We start from the raw sequence: 17688 nt of genomic DNA on the forward strand, positions 1-17688 counted from the left end.
ATTGTGCTATATTGTATTTGTCTTTATATCATTGTTATTGACAGAAAAAATTTGAAATATTGTCATATCATCCCTACAGATTTTGCACTTGCACAGTTTTGCTGTTCTGGAACATAAAAAACTTTAAGATTTTGATTTCAGGATGTCCTTAGTGGCAGAATAGTTGCACTTCTAAGGATTTACTTAATTTTAAGCTCTCTTCTGCAAACAATGGGACATCCCCGCGCCTTGGCTTTTCATGCCAAACATTTCTGCTAGAAGCGATTCTTTTGAAAAGTAAGACAGACACTTATTAAAAGCATTTTTTTCCCATAGTAGCTGTCAGTATGCTGTCCTGCCCTTGTGCCCTCTCGATGCCCTGGTTGTGTTTTGTACGAGACGCAGCAGGTGCTGGCGTTGAAACCTGTTGAGTGGCTTAATTTGTGATAAATTCATGAATTGGAAACAGTGTAGTGCAGGTGCAGGGACTCTGAATTAGGCCCATCATCACATGTTGAGCAGCTCAGTTAGCTGAGGTGACTTCGTTTAACCTGGATAATCCAATCCAAATCCTCCCTGTAGAAAATATTCTCGGTTTCCAAGCAGTGCTGGGCACATAAGCCTGTTTCCTCAACAAGATTATCACACACTCTCTCTTGCTTGCCTGCTTTCTTCTCTTCTGCTGGCTCTCGCTTCCTCCTCCTCGCTGTGCCTCCACCACTGTCACGATGGTCTTTTTTTTTCTTTGCTCCTCCGAGGCAAACAGTCTTCTCTTTCTTTTTTCTGTCCATTCATTCAGTTTGTTGCATGCATGCACACGCAGTAAGAGAGAGTACAGGATGAAAGAGGCAAACAGTTTAGACAAACTCTGCAGAACCGATCGTATCTGCTCTTATCTGGTGAATGAGGGCGAGCAAACTTTCTGTGATAAACACGTCAGGATGCCTAGACCTCACTAAACTCTCTGTTCTGAGGCATTTTCTTTTAGTCTGGGAGTACATTGGAAAATGGTACTTCAGAAAACTGTCCCATTCGCTGTTGGCCAAGGAGAAGACGTTTAAGTGAGTGCATGATTTAGCATGGCGAGCAGCAGCTTTTTAGAGCTTCAGAAACTTTTACTTCTTTACCGTTTCCTCATGTCCTTGGAAAGGAAGAAATGGAAAAGTGAGCGAACATAGAGATGGAAGACTTCAGTGAGGCATTTAGGAGGGATAAACAAGGAATGAGCGTGAACAACCTGCCATATGAACCTCATCTACTGGCAGGTTCTAAAAAACCAAAACAGGGACAGATGGGTGAAAATTAAACTCTCTTTCTCCATTTATCTGCTTTAAAATTCAAGCTCGAGAGAGTGAAAGATAATATTTATAAATTAAAGTTTGATGGGTAACCTTCCATCACTGGGCTGAACTAAGGTGAAATGTAGATGGAATGTTAAAATGTTTGACTTTTTGCCTCCCTCACCTCTCTCTTTGCTTTCTCTCTTCAAATTACCCGTGTTTTCATCCATAATTACACTTGAGAGAAGCACCAAGAAACCTATATTAGACTACTGATTTGCTGCTGGTTTTCCCCAGTATGTGAGCTACTCTATTAATTAGTATTGGCTTGTTTATGGGAAGGCGGTCATGGCCTATATAACGATGCCAAAGTCACTTTTAATTAATGACCATAAAACATTTATGGAACCATAATTACACAGTGGCAGCTAAGCCTATTAATATTGATCTCACCGTTAATTATTCTGACTTTTCGTAGGACTTCTCTGTGCTGCCATCCTTTAATTATTCTTTACTCTATTTTCAGCCTTTTAGTCTGTGTTCTACAATAGGATTTGATAAGTGTGGCCTCACTAAGAGCATTAGGGAGTTTTGGACATGTATATCAGCCTGTTCATGTCTCTTGATGTAATGTGTCTGGTTCACCTCAAAGAAGACAAAATCTTTGTTCCTTATAAAATTCCCTTCTTTGTGCAATCTTGATTAATTTCAGAAAGCAGATTGCCTCAAATATAACGCTGAAAATTGCAAAAACGGAAAAAAAAAAAAAGCTTTACCGTATTGCAAACTGTGTAGTTTTCAGATGGCAAGGGAGTGACATGAGGGGAGGGAACAGAGCATCTGGCCAGCATATGAGATGGAAGGGAATCCCAGGAAACTTGGTGACCCACTTCTTCCTGGTTTTTCCTTTAATGTAGCGTTTGGACATCAAAGCAGTCGAGACACATGGCTGCCATCTCGTAATGGATCTCACGTGAGATCTGAGCAACTAGGGACGGACGAACAAGCGTCTATGCTCTCCATCTTGGTCCTCTGTAATTTTCTCTCTCAGTAATCTTCCACCTACTTTGTATTGCCATGTTTTCTTTACCTTGTTTTACATTTCGTCTTCTTTCCCCCCGTCTCGTGCTTTGTTTTAAGTCTCCTTCGGCTTTTACGCTAAACTTTTTTACGTCTCTCTTTCACCCACCTATCTGCCCCCGTAGCGTTGTCTGAATTTACTCCTATAACAATGATCTCTTCGTCTCTTAATGTCCGTTCTGCCCCTCGTAGACATTTGGTTTATGTCTCCATGTTCTGCTCATCCTTTCACAACACAATAAATTATTCAATAACTTTCTCTTGCTCTGCATCATCATTCCTGCATAACCTTTCTATTTATGTAAGTGCATGTGTGCAGATTTACATATGCTATTCAAAACATATGCATATGTCTGTTTGAGTACAGCATGAAGGTCTTTATGTCGCATATTTTCTTAGTTCCTGCACATTTATGGGCTCCTACGCTTTTTTTTTTTTTTTTTTTTAACATTATGACAAATAAATGAATATATTTGTGTGTTTCTCCGTTTGTGTTTTCTTCCCTCCAGTCCTCTTCTAACGTGGAGGGATGTTCAGCACATCATTGTAAAGACCTCAAGAGCCGGACATCTCAGTGCTCCTGACTGGAAGACGAATGCTGCTGGTTACAACGGTATATGAACAAACACACACACACACACACACACACACAGAAAGACTTGCATACAAATTTTAAAAAATAATTAATTTCCTTTGTGGTAATATAGAAATTGAACAGAATATGTGAGCTTATCACTTCAGTTCAGCTAAAGCATTTTTTTTTCTCATCCGTGGATCTATTTGGTGCAAATTTAATGTCAACATCTTATCAGCGATGCCACTCAATACAACTAATCAGTGAATTTAGTTCATTTATCTTCAGGAAGAACACTGTAGAGCTTTACCTTCCACTGTTTGCAGTTTGCACAGCTGGCAACCAATAAAACCAATAAAAAGTCTTAGAAATGATGTTGATTTGATTTTACCTGATTTGAGTGTCTCTTTTTAAAAAGTCAACTAAAGTCTTATTAGATGTGAAAATTTAGTTTGATATTTCTTTGGGGGTTTTGATTCACTGCTATAAATCTGTATACCTTCTTTTCATTCCATCAGAAAATTAAGCAAACGAAACGATTGAGGATAGAGCTAATAAAGCTTTATAAAGAACTTTGTAATTTCTCTTAGTTTTCAGTTGTGTCTCTACAAAAAATGGAGGTGATAGTAATTGTGATAACCTTTTTTTTTTTTTTTTAAAAAAAAAAGCAAAATATTTGTGAACTACTTCAAAGTCAGTGTGAACACATGACATTTAGCAACATGTCAATTAAGCAACTGTTGCCTTTACCGTGCTTGGTGGAATTTAGTCTGTTTAAAGAACAAAAAACACAAGGGTTACAGAGACATCAACATTTAGTGTTTTCTCTAGTTAATTAGTTTTTCTCCAGTCAGAAGAGGGGTGATGAGCAGTTTCCAAAAATTCTTGCTCATTTAACTACTGCGCCACCAGCTGCCATCTGTCAGGGTCCGTGTGGTGGGCGCTATTTTGTAACTTTGAGCGTGGTGCTTGATGCGTACCTGCATGTGCAAGTGTCGGGTGTGCGTATGTTGGGTGTGTGTTTTGTGAGTGTGTGTGTGTTGGACAGAAACCAAGAGAGTGAGAACTAAGGGTCAGCCAGGCTGCAGGCCCAGTGTGCCTGGAGATTTTCCAAGTGACAGAACAAGGGAGGGGGGTGAGGAAGTATGAAAGGAATTCATATTTGATTAGCTGAACCCATAAGTTGAGTGCTTTGCAAACTTTATTTTTCATTTTGAAACAATTACCTAACTCAGTATTTTTATAGTATACTCAAGAGACAAAATATCTGTTAAAACAACAGTGTCTTCTGAAGTTTCACTTTTGTTGAAATAATCTGTCTCTGTAATAACCTACAAAGCAATCCTAGGAATCTGAAAACAGTGTTACTAGATTCCTTTAAAGATGGCTCAGACTTCACGAAGTTGCTTAATCTGACTTACTTATTCGTATTATACATGGCTGCGTGAATTTCAAGATCACAAAAATACCTCTCACAAAATCTAGCTTGGGAGTCTGAACTACAACTGGATGTTTTTTGACCAAGTATCGTTGATATATGAAGCCGTAGATTCAGTAAAGGAGTGGTGTGGTCAGCTGCGACTTTTCATTCTTTCCTGCAGTCAGTCACCTGTACGGCTTCGGCCTGATGGACGCTGAGGCGATGGTAAAGGAGGCGGAACGATGGAAGCAAGTCCCTGCTCAACACGTCTGTGTGGAGAGCGCTGACCGACAAATCAGGTAGAGCTCAAACACCAACATGAACGCAACCATAAATCTTTCTGCCTCAAGCCTGTTTGAGGATTTCACTGTACATTACATGACCAGAAGTATGTGGATGTGTTTACTTAGCATTTCTAACATATGGGCGCCAATCTGCTACTACACCAGCCTCCACACTTTAAGGATGATCCCATTCAGCAACGAGGACTTCAGTGAAGTCTTTCTGTGTTGTAGTTGGTATTCCGGTTTATCACTAAGATGTTGGATGGAACTGAGGTCAAGGCTTTGTGCAGGCATGTCAAGTTTCTCCACTTCAAATTTGGAAAATCGTTGCATTTTCCAGACTGTGCACAAAGATATGACCTGTTGTCCAAACTACTGCTACCATGCTTGAAGCGCAGAAACTATTGTGTGCTTCAAATTTAAAGAATTCAGACCGAGACAAACAGTGTGAAGGTTCATTGCTGTGGCCATTTCATTGTAGTAGTTTTTCTGACATAAAGAAATCCAATACTGTCCATTGACGATATAAACAATATATTAGTTTGACAAAATATGGTTCCATTGTGAATACAAGAATAGGTTTTTGTGCCTCTCTTAGAACTCGAACCCCTCCGTCTGTTCCAGTCTCTCTTTGTTGTACTGTCTTTCTTTTCTTTCTTATTTTTTTCGGTCTCTGGTGTTTTGCATTGGCATGTGTTTGAGAGTGCGGTTGTGCAAGCTGTACCTTGATAGGGGCCAAGCATTAGTTCTGGCAGGGTGGTTCTCACATAAGACCTTTACTATGTGCACGCACACACACACACACACACACACACACACACACACACACACACACACACAAACACACACTTACTCACATAGAGAGAGCCAGGGCTTCACAGCTTGTTATTCTTGATGCATCTGGAAGCCTGAGCACTGTTCTGTGTTAGGCTGGCTGGCTGGCTGGCTGGCTGGCTGGCTGGCTGGCTGGCTGGCTGGCTGGCTGGCTGGCTGGCTGGCTGGCTGGCTGAACTTGGGCCCTGAACTGGTTTGCTTTCAGTCGAAGACTCAGTGTCCAGCATTATCAGTGTCATTCTGTCTGTTCTGCTCTTGTGCACCAGTCAGCCTATACGAGACTTATGTAAAGTCTAGCTCGTGTCAGAGGCAGCCGTGCGTAGGCCTCCAATCTTGTTTAATGCGTGTTGGCTAATGGAGAAATAGCCAGTGTTGTTGCAAGAAAAAAAATGTTAGCCTTGTCCCCGCCCCCCCTCATGTGCTGTGTGTTTATGAGCGGACTTAGATATATGTAAATTGCATTATGGCCTTGTTTTCCAATAGGATTATACTTCCATCCAGCCATATGAAAGTATAAGCAGACAATTGCCAGAAAACAGAAGGCTTTGTTTTATTTTGCTTTTGGGATGAAGGAAAAACAGCCATGAAAGTTTTATGTGCAACACAATTCAAAACTGATTTTTTTTTCCTTTCTCTCTCTTTTTTTTTTTTGAAACATTTTTTTCCGAGCACTTAGTAGAGAGTTAATTTATGTATAATGTCGTGTGTGCGCGTATTTGTGCCATGAGTCTGCTTGTGATTGTGCGAGGGGGAGAACAAACCAAGCAAAACAGAACAATCTGTGTTTTTACATAGATGTGCTTTTGGAAGCGTCTTTGACTTTGCTGGGTGTGTGCGCTGTATGCATGTGTGTTCTGTGCTTCCAGTGTAACTTGCTACATAAGCGTTGCCGTCACCTCGCTGCTGTGTTCCCACACACCCTCTGGCTGGCCCCTCTGACTGCGTTTGGTAATGTCTGTCTACAGTTGATCTCCCAGCTCCACTTGGAGTATGCACCAGGAAAACTGCATGATCTGTGTGCAATCAGGCTGGTGGTAATCAGCTGTGCATCTGTTGTTCTTGGTCCCAGGCGAATGCTTCAGTTATCTGTGCTGTGTCACAGAGAAGCCAGAGCCGTTAAATCAGCTCGAGACTCCCCAGACATTACCGCTGACCGCTTTCCAAACAGTCGTCGAAAGAGACGATTGGTATTTTTTCCATCGAGTGTACTCAAGCTCGTGCCATTTTGTGTTTTTCTGTTTTCGGTAGTTTCAATGTAAATTATTTATAGTGACTCAGTCCCTCACTGGGCTGGTCAGCCTTCTAGTATATAAAATGATCAGAGACAGAGTTGGAGGACAAATGAAAAAATATATAGATTGTTTTCCTTTCTGCATGCTGGAAAGACAGTTCATGATGTGCTGCTTTGAATAACAAAACTCTGTTGTCCCTTTCATACCAATTCACTGATCTAATTGAAATAAGACAGATTAATTAATGCACCAATGTTGCTAATTAATGCAACATTACTCAGTGGAATTTATGAGTTTCATCTTGATGCCTAATTTTGGTCTTTCACAAAAATAATTAATATTTTTAGCAGTAATTAATAACCTGTGGACAAGCATTACACAGTCTGAATGGCAAAAAGGAGCATTTTTTGTAATCAAAGAATCTACTAGCCAAGTGTTAGGAGTGTTTTTCTTCTATTGAAAATGCTTCACCTTTCACACGACTGCCCGCAATCTATACCAACTGATAATTGTTTCACTGTAATTTTCTTCTCAAAGATAAACATCAGTGCTGTATCACGCAACGAAAAAATGTCACCGCCGTGATTGTAACCCCGACAACAGGGGATCTAATAAAAATAGTTTCCAGTACAAGATCAAACAGCACAAGTTACTGGCGATAATTTTCTTGCGAACCCTCCATCCTGCAAAAAAAAAAAAAAACTATTATAGTTATCCTTTTGTATGTTATTTTTTGCCAGCAAGTGTACTTCACCAGCTCTGGTTTAGTTTCCAGTGAGTAAACCCTGCATGTAATCCAGTTACTACAGTGAGTTAATGTGTTGAGTTGGCTCAGCTGCTCTGTATGCAACTGCTGTGCTGCAGCAACCAATGACTCTTTTTCTCCAAAGTCTTTTTGCTGGCAAGATGGTATTCATTGTCCCCTCTTCTGGACCTGTCCTTGTTTTCGGTGCTGTATTGCTATTATATTAGATCATACTGCAGATGTTATTCGCGGGGCCTTTAGATGTTTTTGTTGGCAGTTCAGTCAACTTTCTGCTGCTGAGATGTGCATAGCAGACAGAACAAATGATGTTCTTCGTCTTTCTTATCAGGTTCTTGGTTTTTTTGGCAAGTTGAGGTTTAATATTTTAGTGCTTGCCGTTTTAGTTTTTTAGTGTTAAATCAAAAGAAGTACACGTGACTGCTTTTAGGTGTATTGAAAACTGATGTTGAAGGTTCTTTGAGGCAGTAACAGCATTTTTGGCGAGAGCTGGATGTCTCGGTGTAGAAAAGCTCCAGCCTCAAAGAGCAAAGAGGCTGCAGTGTACTATTTTCATACAGAGTGGCTTTCATGTCCAGTTTTAATCTACTTGAACGATGATTCCAGTCAAAATGGTTGAAATAGTGACGCAAAAACGTGAGAGCTCAGAAGACTCAACAATTTCACTTTGTTTTCCAACTGGTATGTTTCCTGGAGTCTATCTAAACTCAGGTACATCTGCGGTGATGTGTAACTTATCTATCTCTGTATCGTAACTGCAAGACCTTAGTCTGATTGGCCATCTATGTTTTTGTTTGCATCTGTGGCAGTGATGTGTTTTTTGTTACAAAAAATTGCTAAATGTACTGATACATTAACTGGATATCTTTGGCTAATATAACAATCGCCTTAAATTTGGTTTTGCAGCTTTTTGTCGGTGGCGCTGGCTGTATGTGGACGTTCTTGTTTTCATTTGTGGATTTGCATGTGCTACTAGAAAGGAAACTTTTGGCAATAAAGTTAGTTTTGATGTGATTCAAATGCGATTATTATTGTCTTTAACTGATCAAGTCGTCAGTGCTCTCATAAATTCCATGGGCAAATAGTTCATTACCGTGATATTTCTCTTACATTTGGATTGGTTCCATCCTCCAGAACCATCCGTCCAGAGCACGTGGTCCGGTCGGTGTACAAGGCAACAGGATGCACCGACAACCCCAACCACCATGTGATCTACCTGGAGCATGTGGTCGTACGCATCACAATAACACACCCTCGCCGTGGAGACCTGTCAATCAATCTGACTTCACCCTCAGGGACCAAGTCTCAGCTGCTCGCCAACAGGTACACCACTCAAAGACGTTGTTGGGGCTTATCTGGACGTCATATCACATAACTGAAAGTGAAATAACACTCTTTTTTTATGTTGACTGTGTATATTGTCACAGATGATCAGGCTCAGCATCCGTTGTAGCATTATTAAATAAGAAATTTTAAGACTTGCACAGTTAGAGACTAAACTAAGATAAGTCTTTGCCTTGAAATAAATTCCTTTTATTCTCTAAGATATTGCCAAAAATGGTCATTTTTAATTTTGTCTAAAACCCCTCAGAAGCTGAAGGGATTTGATACTGAACGTAATGCACCAACAAAACTGCCATTTGTAATTAAACAACATTGTTATTTGCACTAGTTAATTATTTTCTATTTTAAGCATGAAAAATATTTATATCTAGTTAAACATGAAAGGGTTGCCAAGCTTGGAGCGAGAGTTTTATAATCCTGCCAAGTTTCAAGACTGGCAGAGAAATTCTCACTGGAAACAGAGATTGGTGTTGTGTTGTGCGGCACAGCGTAGTAATAAAACACAGAACTCTCTGCAGGCTCCATTTCTGTGGAACTTTTGTTGCCTCTCTCGCACTCCATCACTCTTACCTGTAGGAGTCTTCACCATATCTCTTCATATCTCTGCATATTTCCACTCCAGCTCAGCCTCAGACATTGTTTAAGTCCTCTTTTCTCTTCCTACCGTTGATCTTGACTTTTTGATGACACTCAAGTATAATACATGTTAGATTGATGACGTTTCATTTATTCTTTCTTCGATTGAGTGTCCACTTAAACTGCCAGACTAAGTGTTAATTCACACCTTCCAGCCAATCAGAGTCTAGATTTTTTTTAGCGACTACGGAGTAACGTCACGTAAACGTCATTCCTCTATAATGTTTGTCCTCAGCTCATTAGAGGCTGCGATTGTATTTTGTTGAGCGGCTGTGGTTGTTTGTTCTGGTGACACTTCAGTCGTTTTCTCATCTGATATAATTGTGTGATTTCTATGTGTGTGTGTGTTTTTAATGTTCAGGTTGTTTGATCACTCCATGGAGGGTTTTAAGAACTGGGAGTTTATGACCACCCACTGCTGGGGAGAGAAGGCAGCAGGCGACTGGGTCCTAGAGATCTATGACTCACCTTCTCAACTTCGCAGCCAGAAAGTACCTGGTATGACACTGTTAATAACGTCCTGAATTAAAAAGGAAGCACGAGTCTCCACTGGCATTGGTGTTTATATAGTATATTGTAATTTACAGAGAGAGTAGAAGTAGAAAACATTTTGACTGGGATAGACCAGCAGGGGCACACATGTTGCTCCGGAGGCAGCGAGCTTTACAACTATATCTACCCACTAATTTGGAGTCTCGCATGGGGCGTAGCAGTTTCTCAAAAGCTGTTACGTCAGTCGCCATAATTCCATGTAACTTGGCTCAGTTTAATGTTGGGTATCATTAAAGTTTCATATGATATAATCTGCTTGTGGTGGCTAAAAATACAGGGCTGAAAAATTCATACTCGCTTCCCGCTCTCTTTGCTGTTGTGTTGTGATTGTGAAAGTCAGGTTGCAAATAATAACGTTACCACTGAGCTGAACAAAACACTTGTCTGACATTATGCACCTTTTTCTTTTTTTAAACTTGACCTAATTACAAAGTGCAGCTTTATAGATCATATGTCAGAAGATTCTCAACCATTGGGACAGACTGAAATATCTCTGTTTATAAGATGACCATTACAAGGCTTCTTTTTGTATCAGGCAAACTAAAGGAGTGGTCGCTGGTGCTGTATGGCACCTCGGTCCACCCATACTCGTCCCACATAGAGAAGCCTCGCTTCGCAGATCTGAGTACCGATGAGGAGTTCACAGAGGAGTACAATGGTAAGCGATAAATCAGCTGTACACTGATTGTAGCATGTGGTTTAGAGATGCTATTAAAGACTGTTAAAAAATAAATGATTATTTCTGTGAAAACTGTTAATTTTGATGTGGCAATTAGACTGCAGAGCCAGCAAGTGTCTCATTCTGTGTGTCTCTGCAGGTCCCTGTGACTCTGAATGCAATGAGAATGGCTGCGAGGGTCCCGGACCCCATCAGTGCATTAACTGCCTCCATTACTTCCTCAAGTTCAAGAACAACACGAGGTCAGACGGATTTGCAACATCATTATTATCATTTTTTGCGTGGCTTATTTTGCTTTTGGAAGTATTTCTATTGAAGTCACAAATCATAAGGGGAAACTTGTGTCTGTTTTGTACAACAAATTCAACATCTTCTGCTGCCTTCTACGGATTCTCATTGTATTTTTACACTGGAAATAGTTCAGAAACTAAATATTCAGAGCAGTACAACTCAAATAAATTATCAACAGAAGGTAAAATATTTTTTAGAAACTATAAGTTAACAAGTTAGTAAGTCAGTGACTAAACTTTTATTTTGCTCCTATTTAAGCGCTTGGATAACAAAGTTTCAACTGAAATTAAAGACTTTTCCAACTTCCAGGGGAACGCTTTATAGTTGCTCAAACCATTTATATGAAGATGTGAAAGTAATCTTGTTCTGCAGGCCCCAACAGAGACAGCTTGTTTTTTTCTATTAATTTAAAAAGTGCGTCCGAGATAGAAAGTTGCAAAGTGAAAATATACATCAGGCTCATGTTGTTTCAGCAGCATTTGATTGTTTTAAAGCGCATGAGTTCCAGTGAAAAGACGGATCAATATTAGCTGAGGGCGTCTCAATCACAAAGTTTTACAAAGGTAAAGCGAATGCAGTTGCATACCAATCCCTCGATACGTGGATTTAATCAGCTGAAGGCGAAATTTCGATTGTGTTTACACACGTCAAAGAAACATCTGTTTACCAGCCTACTTTGCATGATTGAATGCAACGTTCAGCTTACTGGCAGAAATATACAATCTGTTTTTCACTGTGAGAATCCAGCAAACGAGTTACTCCATCTTGTGGCTTTTTGACAGTTGAATTAAAAAAACTAAAAGAAGGAATCTGACTCATGTATCTATTCATGTTCTCTCAAAAGGCATCTGTTTCAGAGCATTGTGAAACTGTTAAAACTGCGGTTGGTGTAGAATTCCCTTCAAATAGCACATGTGCACGTTTCCCTATTTCATACCTAAGTGTCCCTGTTTCAACTTCACCTCATCGGTCTCATGGCAGAGATGCTGTTTTCTGTCAGTCACATTATATTCTGCCCAGCTTTCTTCCTGTTAATCATATGTATATAATGCAGTATAAGTTTAAATGTGTGCATGTGTGTACATTTGTGTGTGCCCTTAGTATCCCATTAGGATCAAAGTCTGTGGTAATTGCCTTTGTGTCGGCTTGTCTCTGCACTAATAAAAGGGAGACCAATGCAGGTGCATGAGAATGTGCAAGCTTAGGTGCTGCCTTATCATTAGCCCACTTTAGTGGTGTGCTGCCCTTTTCTGCCACCACAGGGAGCAATTGATGAATGAAGATTGGGGGAGTGGTTGGAAGAAGGGGACGGGGCGGCAGTGGTGTTTAATGTTGAGATAATTACATCCCAACATATGTGTGTTTGATGGTCTGCAGTCACAAAAACGTGTGCGGGTCTTTGGAACTTTGCAGACTGTTTTTATGCAGTAAGTTCCGAATCATTTTGACCAAATGGAAAATTCAACATTTTAACCATTTTCCTTGTTTATTTTGTAATTTATTTTTTAAAAAATGGTTCCATATTTCCCTCTTTACCTCACCAGGAGTTCTAGTGGGACGATTTATTCAATAGTTTCTAGTTAAATTGCATTTCATTGTAATTGTTTCTGAGTTATGAATCGGTTAGTTTTCTTTCCTCTGAGATTCTGAAAAAATCCAGTGAAGCACAGTAATTGTGGAATGTGTGTCTATGCATGCGAATTGGTTTTTATGCATTTATAAAGTGTTATTCATATCAGTGTGCTTTATCAAAACGTACAGTGCTTATGAAAAGTATTCACCCCACATCGAAGTTTTTCTTTTATTGCTTTTTGACGCTGAATCATGGTCAAGTTAGTTGGACTTTCTGACAAGAATATGTTTTTAAACAGACCCTTTTGTGTCAAAGTAAAAACTGATTTTAACACTAATGTCAATTAGAAATATATAATGTAAAATGACTGACAACATAAGTGTTCACAGTCTTTAAAATGACTCATCAGTTTCAACAGGAAATGGCCAATTGGGCCTGGATTAGTGAAATGGAGATTTTCTGCTATTTTAGTATAAAGACACCTGTATCTGGAAGGTCCAGTAACTGGTGAATCGTTAGTCTATGTGTTCTTCTCTGAAAACACCTAATTGAATTGACCAAGAGTTAATGTAAAGCAATAAAGGGAGAGAGCTTCTAACGCGGGTGAACACGTTTTATAGTCACTGTAAGGTAGCAGACATTTTAAATGTGTCTTGCTCTGTCGCCCCAATGCACGATGTTGCCATACTGTCAGATTCCAGCAATGTCTTTACACTGACGCAGCCTCCTGATGTAGCAGAAATGATCTCTACGTGAGGGGGCTGCCGTGAAATCGTTCTTGTCCGTTGCCCCTCCATTATCCGAAGGAAGTGCTTTGTGGCTCAGATCTTTGCAACTTCAGAGGGATTTCAAGTGTGCACCCCCCCCTTTTGGTGTTTTGTTGACTGGCCCACAGCACCTCAGAGGGCTGGACAGTAGAACCAGACTCAGGGGACTCCCAGTGATCTCTAGAGTGATGCACTGGGAAGCCCCTGTGGGGTAATTCCAGCAGGAGGTTCAAAGCTCCCCATGCCCTCTGCTGGCTTTCAAGGATGAGGGACTGACTTTTTCCCAGCTTGTACTCGTGCACCTTCTGGATTCTTTTCTTCCAGGGTACCATCAGCTCCATAAGGGCCGCTAGTTTTGTTGTTCATGTCAGGTCAGAGGCTGGCGTCTGTAGTCTGGAAACTTGAGTTGCCTTTCCAAGTCATAGAATGTGTCCCTGCACCCCAAGCCTTCTTAGATGCCTTAGCCCCTGGTCTGATGAGGCTGACTGATAAAGCGAGTACCTTTGGCCTGGAGCTTGGTGTTCCTTCGTTTATGGTCTTTCTCCACTCCCTTGAGTAGCGGGGCCAGCACCTGATCACGCCTCCATCTGAATCCTCCTCCATCAGACTTTTTTGTCACAATGATTCTCAGTTAGTGTCCACCTTTGGAGATTTGTTGGTGTTGGCAGGATGCAGAAGACGCAGCAGGCAAGGATTAATCTCCAATTATTCTGGTGATTCTAATAACCATACCCAATAGAAATGATGGTAAAAAATACAAACATAAACATTTAATTCAAATAACTTTTACTACAACTTTTGCACTGACAGGTGTCGGTCAGGAAAAAGCAGTTTAAAGTTCATGTTTAGCAGTGCCCTTGGTGAAATTTTACAGTAATTGTCTAAGCTGTGTAGTTTGAATATTCATTTCAGTGTAGCAGAGAAACGGTATTGAAGTTGGAGGACAAATGAATGGCAGTGTGTTCCTGCACACGTGGATTATGTGTTTCACACGTGCCATATGTGTTTCTTGGCAGAAAACTCTGTAGTGTGCGAATACGGCTTAAAGTGTGTGTGTGTGTGTGTGTGTGTGTGTGTGCGTGTGTGTGCGTGTTTGAGTCTGTGTGTGTGCTCTTGAGGATTTTGGAAGTCTTTTTCACCTTAGCAAGGGAGCCTCTGGGTGAAATGAGGGGGTGACGAGGGGCTGTGAAGTTATTCAGCAGATGTTGACCTGTTCACTGTATAGCTTCGACACGCACACAGCTCAGTTCGCCTGCTTCTCTATCTGTTCGTCTCAACTCATTATGTGATCTTTTTACTGCAAAAATATATTTATTTCTATGAAACTCCATGCCTGTACTACATATGTTTTACATTTTGAGCCTGTAAACATTACACTGAACTGTGTGGTAGAGATTGTTAATCATGGAACAATGATTTGGCCTTCGTTGTGCAAGCAGAAGAGGCAACCTGAATAAATCTGTATTGTGTTTCATTTTTGCCTTTTGTGATGCTCTTTTTCACCTAATTCTCCCTCTTTTCTGTCCCTACAATCACTTCTCTCTGCAGGATGTGCGTGTCTGAGTGCCCCAGTGGTTTTTTCCGTGACGATAGGAAGCGCTGCAAGAAGTGCTCCTCCTTGTGTGAGACCTGTGTTGGAAGTCGCAGCGACCAGTGTACCTCATGCAGGACTGGTTCCCACCTCAATGAGGGCTCCAACACGTGCGTCACCACCTGTGCCGACGGCTTCTACCTCGATAATGGTATGTTTCCCTGCCGCTCACATTGGCTCTACAACGGACAAACACTTAACCAGTGAGAACATACATGGCAGCGCATAATGCTCTCAGGCAATTGTTTTTTTTCAGCATTCGTTGATGCCAGTTTGGAGTTTTTATGAGCTTCTTCTGCCTTTGAGAGTGTCTCATTTTTGCAGTCCCAAAATGCAGCAAACAAGCTTTATTTGACTTAGCAGTTGTGGAGACGCTGCAGCGAACTGCACCCGTCAGCACAGAGATAGATAATGACTACTGTGTGCCCACCCAAGGTCGCTGATTGTCCTCATTGTCCCAGCAAGTCCACTGTTACTTAGCTGTCCATTGAGCTGATTATCGAGGCCTGAAGTCCCTAAGATTACAGTCTAATGAAATGTACTGCAAAGGGAGGAGAAGGTAACCCACTAATAGGAAACAAACTGGACTTTAAGAGATATCTGTCTGCTACTGGCAGCACAAAAATGGTCCTAACTATCAGCAAAACTTTCAGTCGCTGCCTCAGAATGATGCCATCGTGCCCTTGATGTAATGTCTAGCCACATGTTTATTTTTATGCGCTTGCTAAACTGGACAGGACTGAAAGGTCTATGCCATTTTTTTTTCTTCCAAATTAAAGTTGCACGAAACCTGAAATAAAACAGATCTGCTGAAGGACTGTCTTTGGACTATATTTTAGGTAATTTGTCTTGTTTTCTCTCTGTTTATCACCAGTTTTTAATAAATGGAGAAGTACAGCAGTATTCATATCCTGGTTTGTCTGATGTTCAAGATGTATGCCCGGCTGGATGAAAGCAAATCAGGAATGGGAGACTGAAACTGTGTATATCTTATAATTATGTCTATATATTTGCTTTGTAGCCAAGATAGTGTAAGTCCTGGCAGCTGTGAGAGTCTCTGGCAGCAGATCTGACATGATCCCATCCAAGTTCAATCATAACATTTCAACTGGCCAAGATGTAGTGGATACCGTTTCCCTTTAGACATGTCAGCGCAGCTTAGCATTGTGATGTTTCAAATGAGCACACAAGAGTTTTCTTTCCCTTTTATCATTCTGAAAGCAATGCGAGTTGAATTCTTGCCTTTACCAACACGTGGGCATGATTTTAAAACTGGTCAAGATATCTTTTTAGAGATGACAGATAAAGTGTGATTTTGACTATTACTGTAAAGACACTGTGGAGACACTTTCTCACACTCTTGCATGTCCGTAAAACATCTTGTCCAGGGTTGTACTGGGTTGTTTTACTTACTGATTAATCTTTTTATTGCTTTTTAATTGGCTGATTTATGTTCACTGTATAAAATGTCAGGAGATGGTGAAATCACAATTTCACAGAGCCAAAGCCGGCGTCGTCACTGTAACCAACTGTCTGAAATACAAAGATGTTCAACAAACTTCGACACAAAACAAAAAAGGTGGATGATCACACCCCTGTTTAATTCACATTTAGTTAAGCAAATAAGACAGAGATAAGATAATTTCAATTTCCAAACCTCTGCAAAAATGGGGGAAATAACCATCTAGAGGCCATGAAAAAATACATATTCTTTTCATGGAAATCAGTCTGTGGCCCATCCATATCCAGTATCCAGTCTTAAATTATTTTAAGATTCCTAAATGTCCAACCAGCAACCCTCGTTTACTCAATCTCGTGCTCTTTGCACTGATTGTATCACTAACCCAAAGAGAACGGCGAAGGATGTGTCATACAGAAGAAATGCTTTTCGGAAATGTCGAAATAAGAGTTTTAATTTATAGTCATAGTCTTCTCCCCGGCTTCCCCGGAATGATAAAACATGTTATTCGCATATCTTTTTGGCAATCGTCGTTGGCGCTGCAGGCAGAAGTGTCCATGTGCATTGTGTCAAAGCGTGTCATTGCCTTTAGCCTGCCTTTTGAAATATTCATCTACATTCCCATCCTCCCTCACCAACACTACAATTTTCTTTTTCAGCCCCGCAGATTCCTCCCCCCTCACCCCTCATCTTGCCATCTCGCTATGCACCCCCCCTCCCTTCTTCCTGTTTTGTTCATGTTCCGCTTTTTCAACTTATTCTGTCGTTTTCCTCCACTTTCTTCCACATCTCACTGCTCCTCCTCGCTGGTTTTAGCCCTTTTCATAGTCTTTGTTCTCTTTCTTCTCCGTTCCCTTCCTTTTCTCCAAATGCAACCAGACTTATGGTTCCTATTAGCCACTGTGTATGACTGGCTCCCTCTGTGTCTTTCAGATTCCAACATTTGCAGGAGATGTCAGGAGAACTGCAAGAAGTGTACGACCTCCAATATCTGCACAGAATGTAAACCTGGGATGAGGTGAGCTGGGAGTCACACGGAGTCTAACAGGAGTTGCTGTGTAGAGTTTAAAGCCCTGATCATTTTGGTGTCTTTGGAAACAACTGGTCTCAGTCTTGCTGTACAGTAATGAGGTTGGACGCTGGCACGGTGCTGTGACATTAAAATTTTTGTAAATTTACACACTCATTTAATGCAGTAGTTGGTCAACTGAGTGGAGGTGAGAAAGTTAGCAGGGTTTAGCTTTTCTCTTTTCTATGTCAAAACAAATGCAGAATGAAAGGTTGTTAGAAAGCATCCACATTATGATGGCAGCTTTTTGCTCCACCTTTAAGCGTGCTAAAATCGAAACA

General features: G+C 40.7%; 1 protein-coding gene across 3 annotated transcripts in view; it reads left to right on the forward strand.

Moving 5' to 3' along the window:
* pcsk5b (proprotein convertase subtilisin/kexin type 5b) overlaps nt 1-17688 on the forward strand; it is a 92821-nt gene that overhangs the window by 32850 nt on the left and 42283 nt on the right. For all 3 annotated transcript variants that reach the window (XM_035953831.2, XM_023282391.3, XM_023282390.3), the window contains exons 10-17: nt 2849-2952; nt 4515-4632; nt 8581-8769; nt 9788-9924; nt 10514-10636; nt 10797-10899; nt 14837-15030; nt 17272-17356. In XM_035953831.2, coding sequence (XP_035809724.2) covers nt 2849-2952; nt 4515-4632; nt 8581-8769; nt 9788-9924; nt 10514-10636; nt 10797-10899; nt 14837-15030; nt 17272-17356 — 1053 coding nt within the window. The remainder of the gene's footprint in view (nt 1-2848; nt 2953-4514; nt 4633-8580; nt 8770-9787; nt 9925-10513; nt 10637-10796; nt 10900-14836; nt 15031-17271; nt 17357-17688) is intronic.

The sequence above is a fragment of the Amphiprion ocellaris genome, chromosome 6 (genome assembly GCF_022539595.1).
Source record: "Amphiprion ocellaris isolate individual 3 ecotype Okinawa chromosome 6, ASM2253959v1, whole genome shotgun sequence".
Classification (NCBI taxonomy): domain Eukaryota; kingdom Metazoa; phylum Chordata; class Actinopteri; family Pomacentridae; genus Amphiprion; species Amphiprion ocellaris.